The 18,815-nt window shown below is 55.2% G+C and overlaps 1 protein-coding gene across 5 annotated transcripts in view; it reads left to right on the top strand.

Annotated features, from left to right (window-relative positions):
- The window catches only part of GRID2IP (Grid2 interacting protein), a 33,669-nt gene extending 15,133 nt beyond the window's left edge, over positions 1-18,536 (top strand). For 3 of the 5 annotated variants that reach the window (XM_051632540.1, XM_051632544.1, XM_051632543.1), the window contains 17 exons: positions 983-1,077; positions 2,480-2,663; positions 4,542-4,696; positions 6,571-6,672; positions 8,017-8,114; positions 8,562-8,664; positions 9,017-9,342; positions 9,574-9,978; positions 11,167-11,254; positions 12,071-12,148; positions 12,860-13,056; positions 13,576-13,731; positions 15,055-15,141; positions 15,689-15,818; positions 16,633-16,751; positions 16,959-17,123; positions 17,530-18,536. In XM_051632540.1, the coding sequence (XP_051488500.1) occupies positions 983-1,077; positions 2,480-2,663; positions 4,542-4,696; positions 6,571-6,672; positions 8,017-8,114; positions 8,562-8,664; positions 9,017-9,342; positions 9,574-9,978; positions 11,167-11,254; positions 12,071-12,148; positions 12,860-13,056; positions 13,576-13,731; positions 15,055-15,141; positions 15,689-15,818; positions 16,633-16,751; positions 16,959-17,123; positions 17,530-17,601 (2,560 nt within the window). In that variant the 3' untranslated portion in view covers positions 17,602-18,536. Of the gene's footprint in view, positions 1-982; positions 1,078-2,479; positions 2,664-4,541; positions 4,697-6,570; positions 6,673-8,016; positions 8,115-8,561; positions 8,665-9,016; positions 9,343-9,573; positions 9,979-11,166; positions 11,255-12,058; positions 12,149-12,859; positions 13,057-13,575; positions 13,732-15,054; positions 15,142-15,688; positions 15,819-16,632; positions 16,752-16,958; positions 17,124-17,529 lie in introns of all 5 variants that reach the window. The other 2 variants (XM_051632542.1, XM_051632541.1) reach the window with 1 other exon arrangement.
- The last annotated feature ends 279 nt before the right edge of the window (positions 18,537-18,815 follow it).

Below are 18,815 nucleotides of genomic sequence, written 5' to 3'. Positions count from 1 at the left end.
CTGCTTTGGAAAAGTGCAGAGCACCATCCAGATGACAAACCACTCCCAGAATGGGATCATAAGCTTAAAAGCACATGGGCAATCACATCTTCACCCAGGAGTTCATTCTTCTCTCTATTATTTGTGCATGATAAAAGCAATCAAACCAGAGCTGAGTGTGCACCTCACCGGGCAGTGGCAGCAGCCCCTGTTTCCTCGGGTTGGTTTTCCTCACAAAAAGAGAAAGCAAAGGATTAGAAGAGGCTACACGATAAGAGGGAGTGATGAATATTTAAAGGTTAAACATGTGATGCTGCTTCTGTCAGTGCTCAGGTTCTCACCTTTCAGCTGATCCAGCAAACTGTTGGCTGATGCAGCATTGCCAGAAAATAGAAGAGACTGAGTTGGAGATTGTCCTCTGAGCCCACATTTTGGCAGGCACTGCGCCAGGCTGGCCTGTGCCTTTCTCCAAGGACACTCTGAGATTTTTTTTGCCTATGAAAATGCATTTTCCATCCACCTTGCATTTTCTTCTCATGCAGAATTAGGACAGGCAAGGAGAGACCTGCAGCACTGTATCATTTAAATGGAAAGTTCATCTTCTGGGTCTGAGCTTAAAGTAACTCTGGCTTCACTTGCCATCACAGCTCCACAGGGTGCCTGCAGAGGTGCCCTGGAGTCATTCCTTGCTGCCAGTACCACCCAGAGCTCAGTCACAGGGGGGTGATTCATGGTGTCCCTCGGGGAGGCCCTTTTCTGAGCTAGAAGCAAGCAAAGATTGAGAGTCCTGGGGAATGACAGCAGGGCCCAGCTGCTCTGAGCAGCAAGATGGGGCTTTTTGCAAGATAAGCAAAGGCAGCTGCAAGGTCCATTTCACTGCTGCTCTTGTGGAGCTGCTGCCCACAGTGCTGCCCACAGTGCAGCCCAGTGCTGCCTGTGTCTGCAGTGCTGCCTGTGCCTGCAGTGCTGCCTGCTCTGACCTGGGCTCTCCTCTGCCCCGCAGGAACTGCTCCCATGACAAGGTGGTGTCGATGCTGCAGGGCAGTGGGGCAATGCCCACCTTGGTGGTGGAAGAGGGGATTGTCAACTTCTCCAATGGTAAGAGCACTGGGGGAGAGGGCCTGGAGCAGCACCAACCCTGCACCAAGTCCCAAATTCCCCACACAGGAGGGAACTGCCCAACGCCTCCCTCAGGCTCGGCTGGTTTAATGTGCTGCCTGGAGGGCTGCACTCCTGCTGGGGCACGTGGCTGCCTGCTTTCTGGGATCAGGCTTAATCCCAGGCTTGGCTGCTCTCCAGAAGGTTCATCCTACTGTATGATCATCCTTGGCAGCCCTTGCCAATGTCCTCTACATGCAGTCTGTGCCGTGTACTTGACCGAAGTAATCCAACCCTGTGCATCCATGCTGGCTGTGCAAATCCCACCGTTGTGTATGGCCTGTGCTGGTCAGAGTAGCTGCTGCTGTTATGAATAATTTAGCTTGCTGCTGGTGAGTGAGTCCACGGGAGCTGAGGGAGTTGGGGCAGTGCAGGTGATACCAGTATGATTTTGGCAGAGGGGCAGGACCACAGCCCAGGGCAGAGCGCGGTCGCTGCTGCACCTCCGGAGCTGTGCAAAGGCAGGAGGGTCGGAGCACTATTAGGGTGCATAGGCCCAGGGATTAGGGACTGGTTCTTCCCTCCAGAGCAGCAATGCATTCCTGAGCTTCACCTTAGGAGCCTTGTGATGCCAACTCACTTGTATGGGTTCTAGAAACAAACCCGAGCACCTCGCTGCTTCATAGTACAGAGCCAGTGATGCTCAAACTGCTTCACTGCTCCCAAAAGAAACCAAGAAAAGATGGAGTTTTTTGCTTCCACGACCTTGGCCATATTCCTAGGTGGATAAGTGCATCCTGCAGTCTCGGTTGGTCCCTTCTCCCAGCTGTGTGTATTGCCCTGTGCTCAATGCAGAGGCGGCACAGGGACCAGTGCAGGTGGGTGTGGCAAAGCAAATGACCTTCCGTGCTGCAGTTTCCTCCCAGGTAACCTTTGACTGATGCTGTTTTTGAAGTCAGTGATTATCAAAAAGTGCTTTGGAACCTGACCAGAGGCTTTAGGGAGCCAGAGAAGGAATGCCATCTGCATGTGGCCAGTGAAAGTGCAGAAGCAGTACAGTTGAAGAGAGACATCCCAGAGAGCATCCCAGTCAAAACACCCCTGCTGGTCTCCAGCAGGTCCACGGACCTCCTGGAACAGCTACAGTTTCAGAGCAGGGGCAGTCACAGCTCCAGAGGAGCCATTTCACCCTGTCACCATTCTGCCTTCCAGTGAGGGACACCTGGTTTTGCTGGGGCAACAGTGTCTGTACCAGCACACCAGGATTTGTATTTCTCTGGAGCACTCGTGTGTGCGGGTGCAGCTGCTCCCAGAACTGACCCTTGGTTTCAGGACAAGACTTTTAATGTTCAGACCCTTTGTCTGTTGAATTTTCTATTTTCTCTCTACCTGCACCTTGCAGACTCTGACTCTGCTGACTCCCCGAGCACCTCCTCAGCCCTCACCTCCCTGCAGTGGGTGGCAGAGATCCTCCCCTCTAGCATCAAGATTCAAGGAAGGACCTTCACGCAGCAGCTGGAGCACCTGCTGACCCCTCCTGAGCGCTACACCATCTGCAAAGCGCTGGAAGGCTTCTTCCAACATCGGTAACTCCTCAGCAGCTCCCTCCCTCTAATGCTGTGCCCGACCTGGTGGCAATGCCCATGTCAGTGGGTCTCTGAGCAGGAGGCAGACCTGGGCAGAGAGGCTGCTGGCACTGAGCTCTGCTGGGATCACGTTCTTCACTTTCCCCAGCTAAGAATTTCCCTGTGCACATCCACAGGACATAATCCTGTCTCTCACAGGTGTCCAACCAGATGGATGACAGGACAGACCCTTGAGCTTTTGAGGTTAATTCAGTCACCCTTTAATCCCTCTTAAAGTGACCTTGGTTCCCTGCAGCATGGGCTGTCTTCCTGGCTGGCTGTCCCTGACAACCATGGATCCTGTTCCATCTCTTTCAAGAAATCTCCCCATGTTCCATCCTTATCTTCTCACTCTTCTCAGCACCTTGGCTGCAGCACTGCTTCGGTGGCAGCGCAGGAAGGGCTGTGGCTGGCAGAGCCCTCGTCCTCCCACCCTGCTGCAAGTGTCAGAACCAATCCCCTGGCAGATTGGAGGCTTTCAATAGAGACCTTGTTTTCTGCCCTTGATCTTTAACCTTTCCACACCGTGGTGGATAAGCCATCCCTCCTGGTGCTGGGGGCTGTTTGCTGCCTCTTCCTGCAGCTGCTGAGCCAACTGAGCTGGGCTGCTCGGCTGCTCCTGGGGACCCTGGGTCCCACGGGGGCTGTGGGTGCACAGGCCAGGGCCAAGCAGGCTCCTGCTGCCATGGTGCCCAGCACACACCTCACTTGCTCTTCCAGCCGTGTTTGATGGGGCTGTCCCTCCTGCCAGCTGCGAGGAGCAAGGCTATGGTGGGCACCCCCAGGCTCCCCTGCTCCTCCAGCCAGCTCATTTTGCCTGTCTCTGCCCCGGGTGGCTCAATGCAGAGGCCACAGCTCCATCTAACAATCATTCATCCCAGGTGAGCTGCTGTGGCCTCTAAATGCTCTGACATGGAGGGAAACCCCCAAACATTGAGTTCATGTTTCTTGCCACTGCAGCATGTGGATACTGGCACCTCCCAGCAGCAAACACAGGAGCCTGAGTCAGGACAGCCCTGTCTGGGCTTTGGCCTTCCTGGCCAACATCTGAGCCTCTTCTCCTTTTGGCTCTCCCCGGTGTGTCTGGCCCCTGCCCCGTGCTTGGCAGTGATGGTCCATTTGATTGACATCAAGACCACAGATGTGGTGCTACATATGCAATCTCCTTCCAGCTCTTTATAAGAAGTTCTTACTGTTACTTCCACATTAAGGATGCAATAGTTGCAGTAAGCTTAAACCCACCATCTCTGCTCAGTTTCTCAGTAGAAAAGCAGCCTGACTCCAGCTCTTGGACCCAGGACTGTCCTGCTCCTCAGGCTGCTTTATCCTCCTCACTGGATCGGGTGCTCAGCCCTGCTGTTCTCAAGAACCCTTTTACCATGTCTCCACACTGCAGGGCCAGCCCAAGACCCTGAGCCTTGAGCCTGGTGAGGCTGCCAGCCCAGCCACCCTCTCCAGTGCACTTCTCCCTAAGTGTGCTCACCTGCTGCTGGCTAAAATTCAGGTCTTCCCAGGGTTTCTCTCTGCTTCCTAGTGCTCCTCCACCCCTCTTACTCCCCACACACCCTGGCTGACTCATGAACCAGGTTTTATACTGGTGCTTCTGGTCCCTGGGGGTTTGCTCTCCCTGTTGGCACCAGCTGCCCACACTGCACTTCCGAAAGAGCTTCCCCCCCTTGCTCACTGCTGGGAAATGATCTGTTGGTGCCAGGGACTCAGGGACAAGCCCAGCAGCAGCAGTGGAGGCCGAGTAGGAAGTGCTGAAGCCCAGGGAAGCAGCGAGGGGGGCTGTGCCAGAGGGACGTGCTCACTGCCAGCCCTCTCTTTCCCCTTTTGCAGGAACATTGACACTCTCATTGTGGATGTGTACCCGGTGCTGGACACACCAGCCAAGCAAGTCATTTGGCAGTTTATCTACCAGCTGCTGACATACGAAGAGCAGGAGCACTGCCAGCAAAAGATTGCCAGGTTTCTTGGTTACAAGTCCTTGGCAGGTGAGAGGAAAGCCCCTGCATTCCAGCATGGACACATCGTGTCCCATCAGGTTCCCAGGGACCTTGGTTCATGGCTCTGGGAACAGATTTTGGTAGTGAGGAAGCAGAGAGACTGTGACTCTGCCCTGCCTGGCTCCATGTAGAGAAGTACAGAGGAGTGTCCAGCCCCTGTTCCCCACGAGGTTGGTCTGTAGATGTCAGGCAGGGGGTTACCTTTTCTGTATCACGGAGCTGTGTGGTTTTAGCAGGAAACTCTGCATTGAGAGGAGAGATGGCACCTGAGAGGTTGTCTCTGGGAGCAAAGGTTTTTGGAATCTGCTTGGGTTGTTAGAGGTTAGGAAGTCCCAAAAGGAAAGAGCTGGCTCAGGGGCAGCATTCAGACCAAAGAGGCAAAGTGACCCCTGACAGTGATTCCCTCAGGATGTCTCCAGCACTCAGGTGTATGCAGGTCTCCGTGGTTGGAGGAGGTGGGGAGCACAGCTTCCCTGGCAGTGCCTGTCCTCCCAAAATCACCTGGAAGGCAGTTGGTGATGCTCCTCCTGCTGGTCCCCCTCTCCCCTCACCATCAACCAGGGCTGAGGCAGCACAAAACTGGTTTCCTGAGGATTATGGACTTTTCAGTCAGACAGCAGAAAAGTGAGGGCAAAGTTGGAGTGAAATGTCTTAATCTTTGGATTTGGGCTTCTTAATTGCTTTCATATTCTCCTGTTCTAAGGTATTTCCATTGTGCTGATGTGTTTATTTTAGACTCAGGGTAGGTAAAAAGAGGTGCTGGTTGAAGAGAGACTTCTGGAGGAGCACAGTTATTTTAGCACAGCCTCTCCCTTCGCAGTGAGAAACAGCTCGAAGTCCTGGTGCAAACAGTCCCTGCTGTGCATGGAAACCTGCTGGGTACTTGCTCACCTCATCACTACTGCTTTTGTGTGTGCAGAATTGTGGCCTAACGTGTTGTATATTCCCAAGAACTTAGACCCTAAAAATAGTTTATGAACTCTAGAAGATCTCAGAGAGAAGCCAACATATTTGCAGTCTGCGGCTTCATTTCAGCAATACAAGGCAGGTAACTCCAGCTGCTGGCAGAGGAGGAAAGAATGGGAGTAAGTCCCCCAGGACCAGGCTGTTTTGGACTCTTGTCCCTGGTTTGCAGGCTGGTCCCTGGCTGCTTCCAGCTTCTCAGGTGAAAGGGCAACCTCTGACCATGTAAAGTTCTGGTTGCTCTGGTGCATGGCTTGTATGTCCATGTGTGAAAGTACAATGGCCAGAGATCTGTTTGGGTTAGCCCTTCCCCTGGGCTTGTGCTGAACTTGGTGGTGATCTCTGCTGTCTGTGTGCACTGGGCTGTCTGATCACTGGGCTGTTGGGTACCAGGGAGACTGATGCTCCATCCTTCTGGAAGTCTGTACCTCCCTGGGCTGTCACACTGAACTGCACATGGACCAACCCATCAGACAACGTGGCTCCTCCAGGCAGCGTTTCAGGGCTGGTCCCCACTCCTGTCTTGTCCCATGAGGGCAGCAAGGAGTTACCCAGGTCCCACTGGACCAGCCTAGTTCAGGGCTGGGGTTTCACATGCACCACGAGCTGCTGGATTCCAACCAATCTTGCTGGCAAGAGCAATGGCTTGTCCTGTCTTTGGCCATCCATCCTCTTGCCCCGGGGCTGGTGGGAGTGTTTGGAATCTTCTCTGCTCTCTGGAGCAGCATGAGGGTGGGGTGAGTGGCTGCCTGGGGGGGCACGGAGGGGGCTGCGCTTGGGGCAGGGCCAAGTGAAGGGCTCAGAGAGCAGCGCTGAGCCCCAGGGGCCTGGGGGTGTCACGGCGAGGGGCACGGGGGAGCTGCGGGGCCGTGCCTCACGCAGGGTGTTTTCTGCTGCAGCCGAGCCAGAAGCAGAGGAGCGGTACCGCAGCTCCGCCCGAGGGGCCTCCCTGTGCCGGGGCAGCCTCCGAACCCCCCGCCCCGAGGAAGGGGGGGCAGCAGGTGGGTGATGGGGGCTGCGCAGGGGGTCCTGCTGCGGGGAGGAGGGGGCTGGGCCCCGGGGGCTGTGCCTGTGCTGGACTTCGGATCTGCCCAAGCCAAACTCCTGACCTGTTCCTAAGCACAAACAGTGGGAAAAGATGCAGGTCAGCACAGAGCCAACACACAGCATTGCACTGGAATATCCATGTTTTCTGAACCGGTTGAAATCAGCAATTCCAGTGAGAAGCCACTTGAGCTGAGGCTGAATGTTGTTTCCAGTCCTTTGCACTGCTCAGATGTGAACTGATGCTGCTGGGCTGAGCCCTCCCTCTGGAGTGCACAGTTTCTGTCTTCCTTGTAAATGTTATTGGACACCACCAAATTCACAGGGAAAACAGCATTTATGGAATCCATATGAAGATGATCCTGGTTCATTTTCACTTTAAGACTCTTGATGACATACACTCACAGCACGAAGCCTCCTTCTCTTCAGAAAGAAGCCCTGTATCTCCCCATTCCTCCGAAAATTCCATCCTCCTGGTACTGCTGCAGGGCCTTCCACAGCCCCTGGATCTCCAGCCCTGTCCCCAGCAGCACTCGGGTTGCTGGTTGTGTTTTCAGTCCTGGGGGTCTTCGCCCTTCCAGGTGGCAGGACAAGACATCCTGCCTGTCCCTCCGTCACCCTTAGCTGATTGTGAAGGGCCCTTGACCCACACTTGTGGCTTCAGACCATGACCTCCCCACCATGACCAGCCACACTCTGCCCAGCACGCCCGGCACCCCTCACCAGCAGCACAGTGCTCCTCAGCTGTTTGGGGTGGGGGGGCTGCAGCCAGAGCAGTCAACTCTGAGAATTTCCCAGGGGAAGATGCCCCAACCTGCCCCCAGGGAGCATCCCTGGCTGTGATTGCAGCATGGACAGTGGCCAACAGCTGCCTATACCAGAGGAATTGCCTGGGCAGATGCTTGCCAGCTGTGGGCAGCTGTGGGCAGCAGCCTTGTCCTCAGCTGCCCTGTGGAAAGAGCAGCAGAGCATCCAAGTCGCTGCCTGGGCTGAAAGGAGCAGATTTTAGATTCTAGCTCGTGTCCTGCTTCACTGCTGGGTGACTTCTGCTGCTGCCCAGGGTAGCCTGTAGGACAACCTTCCCTGTTTCACAGGCAGCCCGTGCATGGGGCCATCAGCCACCCTGCATTGGTCCCTTGGGACCTGCAGCCCTGGGACCTCCTGGTGCTTTGCTGTGTGCCTGGAGGACAACTCTGAGTCCCACCAGGAGACAGGGGGAGCCTTGATGGGTCAGGACCATTGGGAGCTGAGGGGCAGAGGCAGGAGGGCTCCTGACTGGTTTGTCTCTTCCTTCCCCACAGGCCAGAGTGACACCGTGGAGGTCCCAGTTCGCCTGATCCCTGGAGAGAGGCAGGCTGGGGATGGCACATCCCTCCCAGAGACACCCAACCCCAAAATGGTGTGAAATGGGGCTGGGGGAGGGACCCCTCCGGGAAGCTCTTTGCCAACTTGTACAGGACCATCGTGTTCACAGGGAGGGTAGATGGTTTGAGGCCTTTCTGTTAATTCAGGAAAGCAGAAAAAAGGGATCAGGGAAGGATGTGTCTGCAGGTAATACCTGCTGGTGGCTGACACCAACAACCCTGCCCCAGAGCTCCCCTCTGAGATCACTTCCCTGGGCAATTAGTTGGTTTTAACAAGGCTGGTGTCTCCCAGTGACTTCCTGCAGCCACCTGAGTGAGGGCTTCAGAAAAGGCAGAGCTGGGTCAGGGCGAAGCTCTACGCTAAAGAGCCAGAGCTGGGGAGCTGGTGGGTCTGGGGTGGCTGTCCTGTCCCCAGGACATCCAGGCCTCTGGGCATTCCATGAGTCACATCTTGATTTAAGCATTTTGTCCTTATTTTTCAGATGTCAGCTGTCTATGCAGAACTGGAAAACCGCCTGATTGGCAGCTTTGCTGGCAAGGTGGGGAACCCTGCCTGGCACAGAGCGTCACCTCCACACGCTGCAGGTAGTGTCCTGCTCCCCCCAGCATGAGAGCCTGTTTGGGGGGGTCTCAGGCCATAGTGGATGGTGCTGGCCAGGCAGGCAGAGGAGAGGATATCTTTCTCTTGGTGCCATTTGATAATGAAGCAGTGACAGGGCCACATGTGAGCCCACCAATGGCTCCCGCAAAGCTGCATCTGAGGGCAGCAGAGTGGGATGGAAAATCCCATGGGATCCCAGTGCAGGGCAGTGCCCTGGGGTCTCTGCTCCCTGCAGGCTGCACCGTTACCTCCTGTCACACTCAGTGGGGTGCTGGGGCTGGTCACAGCCCATGGGTGGGGGCTGCAGGACCCCCTCAGCAGCTCTCTGTCCTGCAGGTGCTCGCAAGCCAGGAAAGGCCATCTCGTGGCCCAGTGAGCCTCTGGCCTCCCAGCAGTGCTACTACCGGCTGCACAGCACCGTGGCCTCCCCCAGCAGCACCGAGTCCAACCCCTACATCAGCCTCGACAGCAGCCCAGCCCCGTCCCCCAAGCACCGGGACTACTCGCTCAGCCCTTTGTCGCGACGGAGGAAGCTCTTCACCTTCTCCAGGCCCCCGCGCAGCCGCGACACCGACCGGTTCCTGGATGCTCTCAGCGAGCAGCTGGGACACCGGGTCACCATCGTGGATGATTTCCTCACCCCTGAGAACGACTACGAGGAGGTGAGCGCGGCACAGGGCTGGCTGATGCACGGTCTTTGTCTGCCCTGGCCACGGAGCATCCATCGTGCAGCCTGTGCCGCCCCGGGATGGGTGCGGAGCCTCTGGGGACACATCGTGGGGCTCTGTGGGTGGTGGAGGGGGTGAAGGCTGGGGGCAGAACCAGCCCCCCCAGAGTTTGGCTGGGCAGAGGATCAGGTGCCACCTTCAGCCTCTCCTCTCTCCCTCACCCAGATGAGTTTCCACGATGACCAGGGCAGCTACGTCACCAACGACGTCAGCAGCAGCGAGTACATCAGCAGCAGCGACGAGGGCAGCTCCCTCACCTACTCCACCCTCTCAGACCACATCCCCCCACCACCACTCAGCCCCCCCCCGCCGCCTCCCCCCATGTTCCACGACTCCCAGACTGTCCCCACCAAGGCAGAGGCCACGAAGGCTGGCGCGCCTGCCCCCAAGTCCCTGGTGGGCCACCTGCAGCCCATCCCGCCCCCGCCGCCCCCGCCGCCGCCCCCGCTGCCCTGCCCACCCCCCCTGCACCGGGGGCTGCTGCACCGCCGGGGCGAGTCCAACCACATGAGCGTCAAGAGGCTGCGCTGGGAGCAGGTGGAGAACTCGGAAGGGACCATCTGGGGGCAGGTATGGGCCAGGGGTGGGGAGCAGGGTGGGGGCGAGGGTCCAAAGGGCTGTCTGGGGACTGGTGGCCTGTGCCGAGGCTGCACAGGTTGGTGGGAGCTCCCGTGGGCACTGCCCTCCTTCAGGGCTGTTCCCTCCCTGACCTTTTGTTGGGCCCCACGTTCAATACCTTGGCCAAGGGGATGAACTCTCAAGATGCCACGTCACAGGAAGTCTCATAGTTCTTGTCATCCTGTTTGGACCAAACCTGCTGGGATGAGAAGAGGCTCTGGAAAGTATCTGAAATGCTGGTTTTGACCACAGTGTCTTTGGAACACTTGATTTCCGGCTCCCTGTAGGTTGACGTAGGCAGGAGCTGCCTGCAGACACCTTCTGCAGCTGTAGGAGGTTCTATCAGTAGGAAACCATGAGGATGTTTGAAAGCCAGAGGGATGGGGAGAGCACTGGGGCAGGGGAGTACACTGGAGGGGGAGGTGGGTGGGGAGTGAGAGTAGATAAGATAATCCTTTGGTATCAGGGGCTTCAAGTGATGCAGAACTCTGGAGCTGGGTTCAAGTCGCTGCAGGGAGAACCTGGCCTCCCTGGAGTCTCACTTCCAGCCTGTGTGTCTCATGGTGAGGATGTGCTCAGATGTGCCATATTCTTTGTGCCCTGAGCAGCTGGAGCGGAGCTGTGGGATCACCCTCCAGACCCACCTCACAGCAGGCACTTAAAATGCTGCAGGTCCCTCTCCCCAAAGTTTCTGGAAGTCCCACTTTGGCCTTCAGTTAAGAAATTGTGTCCAAGTAGCAAGTGGAGAGCAATCGTGTTCTGTAGGATTCCAGCTGATCAGAAGCTAATTAATCTGTGGGATGGTGCCATCAGCTGCAGGGAGCAAGGGAATACTAACTGAGGAACCTCCAGGTTTCCTCCCATCTTCTGAAATGAGAATGGGTGCCTCCAGATGGGCTTAGTGGCTTGTGTAGAAACTGCCTCCCCAGAGGTGAACGGTTCACCAGGCTCTGGTTTCTGCACAAAGTTTATAGTGACTGAGTCTCCAGTTACAGGACAGGGCCATCAACCTGTCCTGGTTTCTTCTAGGGATGCAGAGCTTAGCATGGGGTGGAAGGAAGGTGGCCCAGTGCAGGTGGGCAGTGTTGGGCTGTCCCCTGCACCAGCACAGCTCCTGACTCACTCTTCCTCCTCCTGCAGCTTGGGGAAGACTCAGATTATGACAAGCTGAGTGATATGGTCAAATACCTCGACCTGGAGCTGCACTTTGGGACGCAGAAGCCCACGAGTAAGTGCCTGAGCCCAGAGCAGGTCCTGGTACCGGCCGGAGAGCGGGCAGGGGCGGAACAGGGCTGGGTGGGCAGCACAGCAGCGCCTGGTCCTCGCATCACCTGTGGGCACAGAGCTCGCTCATGCCCGGGAGTTTGTGGCTGGTGGCACAGCAGATCATTAAGGTGGAGATCACCTCTTTTGGTGGATCTCACAGTGGAGGTCACCCTCTCACTGAGTTTGCTTCACAGCCATTTTCTGTTTTCTTTCCACATCTCAGTCCATCGGGGCAGTGAAACTCGGCTGGAGGGTTTGGCTCCCCGTTGTGCCCAGCGCTGCTTCCCAGCAGTCATAGTGCCTGCCCGGCCATCCCCATCCTGCTGGGAATGCCAGGGTGCCAGCACCACTCCCCAGTGCCACCAGGGCCTGGTTTGCAGCCCAGACCTGCACCACAAACTGTCACAACTTGTGCACGGCCTCTGCTCATCCCGTAGTCGGTACAGGCAGCAGGGCTGAGCAGCCAGATACAGATGGAGCAGGCAGTGGAAGTGGGATGAAATGGGATTCTTCTCAGGGGCTCTTTATTTTTGGGGTGTTTCTGGGAATTTTCTGTGTGTTTCACTTCTTGTTTTACTTTTTTCAGCTCCAACTGAGTCCTCCATTGAGGAGATCTTTGAATCACAGAATTCAAGGATTCCTGGAGCCATTGCTGTGTGCAAAGCATCAGTTCTCCTCTTTCACTCATGGTTTCACTGTTTTCAGGGCAGTTTTTTCCCTGCTGGAGCCAGCTGAGCCTGTCCTTACCCATGATTAAATCTTTCAGTTTCTCTTCCAGAGCCAACTCTCATGCCTGAAAACTTTAAAAAGAAAGACGTGGTTGAAATTTTGTCCCACAAAAAGGCCTACAACACATGTAAGTGAACATCACGGGGAACATACCCCAGAACGAGCCCAGAGATGGGACCAGGGATCTAGAGAACTGGAAAGGTAAAAGGAAGAAGGCTTCATGAGCACTATCCATGAACAGAACCCCAGCACAGCTCTGCTGGTCTGGGTGCTCCTGCAGCCCAGGGCCCCTGCAGGCTGGGATCAGCCCTGGGCAGAGGGAAGAAAGTGGTTTTAGGGGAATGGATGGAGATGGAATGTGACTCATTGGCCTGGGGAGGGGAAGAGCTTGCACAGCCCTGGGGGTAGTGAGGGTGTGTGGGAAAGGGTCAGGGCCACTTTTCCTTGATGTGCTCCTGGAGGGAAGGAGGGTGGGAGGCTGAGTGGGACTCTGCAAGTCCCAGGTCTCCTGGTTCTGGGGAGATGTGAGAGGAGGAGGGATGGTTTCCCAGCTTGATGTGCTGGTGATGTAGGTGCTCGATGGTGCCATATCCCAGGGGTCACTCCCTGGGGACCCTGTGCAGACCTCTGCAAGGCCTGAGGGAGAGGAACATCCTTCCTCTCCCCAGGGCTGACCCAGTGCTAGCACAGGCACATGGAGAAGTCCACACCACTCACACTGTGGAGAGATGGAGCTTCCCCTCCTGGCCCCACCCTGACAGGCAGCCTGTCCCCAGCACAGCCAGCCCCAGGGTCTGGTCCTCCTCCCCTCCCAAGTGACATGTCTCCCTTCTCCCAGCCATCCTAATAGCCCATCTCAAGCTGTCACACATCGAGCTGCGCCAGATCCTGATGACGATGGAGACGGATCGCCTGGAGCCCTCCCACATCAAGCAGCTCCTGCTGTACGCGCCGGATGGGGAGGAAGTCCAGCGCTTCCAGAGCTACAAGGAGAACCCCAGCAAGCTGAGTGAGCCCGACCAGTTTGTGCTGCAGGTACCTGTGGGCAGGGACGTACTCTTGGGGAGAGGAGGTCTGCATCTGCACTGTCCCCGGGATGTCTCAGCGTGAGCTGGAGGGGAGGAAAACACAGAGGGGAGAGGAAGCAGCGAGCAGGACACTGGTCTGCTCGGATGTGCTGTGGGATGGGAAGAGCTGGTGGCACTGGTCACAGGGACTGCTGGTGAGCCATGCTTGGGCTGATGCCTGAGGTGTCCAGCAGCTCCCACAGCAGCTGTTTTACAGCTGAAGCAAACCATGGTGTTTACTCCACAGCAGGAGTGACTTTGCCCAACTCTGACTTAACTTCTGTTGACAACGTCACTTGTGGATCTCAGCAGGAAACCTGTGGCAGCAAAGCAGCCGTGCTTTGTGAGCCATCCCAGCTGCCTCGTGGTGTCAACCCACACTAAGCAAGTGCTTCTTTGTACAGGGAAATGTGCCAGGAAGGACACCAGTTAGGAGGGATGGTGGCAAATGGTGACAATAGTGATTTTCCCCTCCTTTTGTGCCCAGATGCTGTCAGTACCAGAATACAAGATCCGCCTGCGCAGCCTACATTTTAAGACCACTCTGCAGGAGAAGATAGAGGAGATCAAAGCCAGCTACGAGTGCATCTGCAAGGCCTCTCTGGAGCTGAAAAGCAGCAAGAAGCTGGCTAAGATCTTGGAGGTCAGAACAGTCCTTTTTTCTCCTAACAGCCGCCGGGGGCCCCCAGTGTTCACGGGAGCAGCTGCAAACAGCTCGCAGGCAGCCGAGCACAGTTCCAGCCCCACTCTTGTCCCCTGCAACACCCGCGTTCCCCTCGGCAGCTCCCGTTGGCATTGGTCTGTGGGGATCCTGGCATGAGTAGGATGCAGGAAGGCCAACCGCAGGTGGCCGCACACCCACCCAGCACACAGCAGGGCTGCAGGACCCTGAAACCCACGCAGTGACACAGCAGAGCTCACCAAGGTTGTCCTTTGGCTGCGATGGGGCTGGAAGAGGTGTCCAGGCAGTCACTGCTTGTGTATCCAGTGCAGGCAGTTCTGCAGGTCCCTGTGCAAGGCTGTGAGCCAGGCAGAGTCTCACATGATGCCAATCCCTCTGAGGAAGTGCTCTTGGGGTCCCCAGGATGGGCTGTGCCTGGCAGAGGGGTCACTGCACTTGCAGGAGAAAACAAATCCCACTGCAGCTGCTCCTTGACCCTACTGAGAGGAGCTGCCCCAAATTAATGTTAATGCATTCAGGTGTGCTTTACAAAACAGCAGGTGGAATAAGTGAGGACAAGATGAGACAAAAGGCATTTCCAGGTGAGGGATGAATCTCCTTAACGACTCCTGGCCAGTAACCCCCCAACATCTCAATAAGTCCTTGGGGGATAATGGCTGGTTGCAAGTTAATCGGTGGTGAACAGCAATTCAGAGCATTCCAGGCTGAAATCCAGATAGTCCTGAGGTCCCTGCTCCCCACCAGGTTCCAGGAAGGATGTTAGGACTCTTGTGAGCCCAGGCTGGCCCTTTAAAATACCACCCTAAAGATCTGCAGATAATGGCTTCAAAAGGTCTTGAGAAGAGGACAGCTTAGGCACCTGCCAGGCAGCAGGAGAGTCCTTGTCCTGCAGGCAGGGGAGCTCAGTGAGAACCTCCAGCCTTGGCCCTGGTTCTGCAAGGAAAAATTACTGAGAAAAAAAAAGGCAAAACCAAATTGTGCACACCCAGATTGTACCTTTGACACATCCATCCACCTCATCTAAGCCACTGAATGAACTGATCAGGCTTTATTAATGATGCTCTGTGAGCACATGTACAGGGAGGTGCTCCCAAAAGAAGTCACCTGGCACCAAACCCTGTGCTTTCCCACTGTCCTGCAGACAGAGAGAGGCTTTTTCCCCTCTGGTCCCTCTACCATGTCGTTGGCAGGTCCCTGTGACCCAAAAGCAGGAACAAAACCAGATGGGACGATGTCAGTGCTGGAGGTCACTGCCCAGTCCTTCACTGAGGTTTCTCTTTGCAGTTTGTGCTGGCAATGGGAAACTACCTGAACAACGGGCAGCCCAAGACCAGCAAAACAACAGGCTTCAAAATCAACTTTCTCACCGAGGTAAGACAAGGCAGGTTTGTTCCCATGCAGGAGGCACCAGTGCCAGGAGCTGCATGTGCCCATTTGTGGTGCCTGTCCTTGTACGAGGCTCCTGAGTGGAGCAGGGACTGGTGGAAGGGTGGATTGATGCCCAGGGGTGGCTTCAGTGAGGCTCTACCAGTGGTCGTGTCCTTCGGTGTGCTGGGACAGGAGACCTACATGTGTGTGACACTGGCCAGAGCCCATGGCCCTCTGGCTGTTGGGGGAGAAAACGAGGGTCTTTGCCCCTCGTGGGTCACTGTGGAACTCCTGAGGGATGGGGGACAGGGTGACAGCCCTGGCCTGCAGGAGGGAGACACTGCTGAGCATCTTGACACCACTTAATCTGGGTGTAACAAGCTGTGTAAACATTAAATGTCCTATTTAAACATTAATCCACAGAGCGTGGCTGGGCATTGCCACGCACGTGAGCGCAGGGCGGGCGGAGCAGGGCAGAGGAGCCCTGCGTGCCCAGCAAACCCACCCTCCCCTGCACAGCAATCTCCTCACTTCCTGTGCTTTGCTGCAGCTGAACACGACCAAGACTGTTGATGGGAAATCCACCTTCCTGCACATTCTTGCCAAATCACTTAGCCAACATTTCCCAGAGCTCCTGGGCTTTGCCAAGGATCTTCCTACTGTGCCGCTTGCTGCCAAAGGTAAAGGAACAAAAGCATCTGCAAGTTCCATGTCTTCTTGCACTGTCTCCTGATTTTGTATGGGTCTGGAATCGGTCATGAGCTGCACAGGGTTGGCACGAGTAGGATGGCAGCCCAAACAGGTGAGGAATGGTCCTGAGCAAGAGATCAGGGCTAGGAAGGGACAACCTTAGTGACACGGGAGGTCCCATCTGTCCCACCCTGCTGCACATGCGAGTTTCTAGACAAGGCTGTTTCCCCTGACCCAAACCTTCCTTCTGACTTGAAAACATGGTTCCCAAGTCCAGAGGTATCCTGTAAGTGAGGCAGGGCGAGGGAAGTGCCGGGAGCTGCAGTCACGTGTGGAACAGTGTGCAGCACCCCTCAAATTATGGGGTCACAGTCCAGTTGCAGGTGTGTCACACTGAGGATCATACAGCTTCGTGGGTCGCAATAAGGAAAAGTCACTTTGATGCTGGGGTTATTGTCCATCTGGTGCCACAAGAGGCTGGCTGCATGCAAAGCATGGGCTGCAGGCTCCTTGCGAATCACCCCCTGATTTTTGTGGGAAATTCCCTTGGGAACTGGTGCTACAGTGGATAAATAAAGGAGAAAATTCAGGCCTGAGATGTAAATTTCCCCCTGGTGAAGGTCTGTACCTGTAGCTTTGCTAGCTGAACTTTGTGTCTGGCCTGTTAAACAGCCCTGCTGCCCCTGAGGGCTCCCTGCTCCTGTGCTGCAGAGCCAGGTTCAGAGCGTGGCAGTGCAGGGCTGCCCAGCCTTGCTGCCCACAGGCCATGGAGCAACATCCCCTAACACTTCTCTTCTCATGTAGTGAACCAGAGAACTCTGACAGCTGACCTGAAGGACCTGCACACCACTGTCAGTGACATTCAGATGGCCTGCCACAACATGCCAGCTACTGCAGAGGACAGATTTGCAATTGTGATGACTGTATCCTTCTGAAAAAGGGGCAGAACCATTCCTTGTCTTTGTGCCTCCTTGGTGAGCAGCGGGTCCCTTTGCATGCAGCCACAGCCTGCGCTTCCAGCAGGTCCTTTCTGAGACCTGAGATGAAACCCAGCAGTCTGATAAGCAGAAGTGATTCTGATCTGTACCAGACCCCAGTGTGGCTGTTTTCTCTTAAGCCCTTTCTCTCAGTCCTTCCTGGAGAGTGCCCAGCCTGCCATGCGATCCCTGGATGACCTGCAGCACAAGGCCGTGGAAGAGTTCAGCAAGGTGTTGTCCTTCTTCGGGGAAGACTCGAAAATGACAACTTCTGAAGCCTTCTTTGGCATTTTTGCAGAATTTATGAGCAAGTTTGAGGTGAGTTGCACTTTCAAAGCCAGCCAGCAAGGTTATTCCTGTCAGAGGTGAGTGAAGTGTTTTCCTTGTGTGTGAGCTGGTGGAGTGAGATGAGCTTTTTGTGAGCATGTGCACCTGAGTGTCTGCAAGTGCAAGTTGGCTGGATGGTGCAGGAGGCAGCGGGGAGGGTCAATGGTCCAAGCATCAGCCCCATGGAGAGTAAAGCAGATGTTGTCATGGTCTGACGTTCTTGGTAAACGAAGGCTGGGCTGGAGCACCCAAAGCAGATGTGCTGTCAGGGCTTGCCCAGTGGGACGCCGGGGGACAATTAAGGCTGTAGTGGCCAGTACAACTGAAATGTCCTCCCTGTCCACACCAGCTGCCCTTGCCTGATGCTCAGCTCCTGCCCTTTGCTCTCTCCCTGCAGCGGGCACTCAGCGATGTGCAGGTTGGCGAGAGCCAGCGCAGCCCCAGGGTGACCTCCCCCCTGGCCTGGTGACGGGCCTGCAGCCACGCCAGCTGCAACAATTCATTGCCAACAAAGTGCAATTTGCTCCCGTTGAGTTTGGTTGTAAATATGCTGCTGTCACCTGCTGCCACCAAGCAGAACCACGGACTGAGGCATCAGGGCAGTTTGGACACTGAAAAGTGATGGTGGATGGATGTGAGGGTGAGGCACAGGGACAAGAAGGTGAACACCATGCCGGGCTTGGCAACAGCTTTCTTGGCACCCTCCATTTCCTGCATATGACTGAGTCAAGGATTCAGCCCCTGCTCCAGCCCCCTGCCCCACTCCAGCCCTGGCATAGGTCACTCCTGCCTGTGGCCAGAGCAGGAGCCCTCACTGCAGCCTCTGCTTACTACACAATCACCGACTGGTGCATTATTTATGGGATACCTTATAACCATCAAATCTTCATTTTTCAGTATTTTTCCAAGCCCCCCTGCAGAAAGTGAGGTGTATTTTCACAAGTGATCTCTGTTTATACAGCATTAAGTGCCAGGTAGTTTCTAGCGTTGTGTTCCGAGGTCCAGCCCCCTGTCCCTGCCTCCCCTCTGCCCGATGGCAGTGACGGGGAGATGCTTGCTCAGCTCCTCTTTCCATTCTGGATGTTGCACAATGTGTTCTGTTGATTTTTTTTTTGTTATGATTTTTTTTTATTTCTAAAAAACTTATTCAGTACTTAAACACTTGGATGTTCTTTTGAAACTGTCATTACAACTGTGAAAACGCTGTACATAGATTTTGCTACATGTTGTAACTTTCCAAAATAGTTAGGACTCCAAACCCTTTGGTATTTTTATGTGACTGTTTTCAAGGAACCAGAACTTCTGACACACGGTTGTATTATTTGATAACGGGACCATGTACATTGACAGTCCAGTCTCTACCCAATGCCTACGTGCTATTCCTAAAATAAAGCTACTGCTTTCTGCCTCTGATTGCATGTACCTTTGTGTCCAGGCAAAAATTACTTTGCAGGTGAAGGCGTGAGGAATTCTGCATCTGGCACATCTTCATATCAGCCCCTTACACCTACAGGAGAGAGGTGCAGGATCCAACCTTGCTGGATTCAGGCTGGTATGGGGAAAATAACTGTGTAAGTGTGAAGAGAGCAGCTTGCGTGCCAGCACTCAGGACACTGTGATGAATATGAGCAACACATTCTTAAAATAGTATGGATTTTTTCTGCAGCCTTCAGAAGAAAACAT

This window comes from Apus apus, chromosome 14 (assembly GCF_020740795.1).
Source record: "Apus apus isolate bApuApu2 chromosome 14, bApuApu2.pri.cur, whole genome shotgun sequence".
NCBI classification, from domain to species: Eukaryota; Metazoa; Chordata; class Aves; order Apodiformes; family Apodidae; genus Apus; species Apus apus.
The sequence above is the reverse complement of the archived record's forward strand: the minus strand, read 5'-3'. Positions and strand labels throughout refer to the sequence as shown.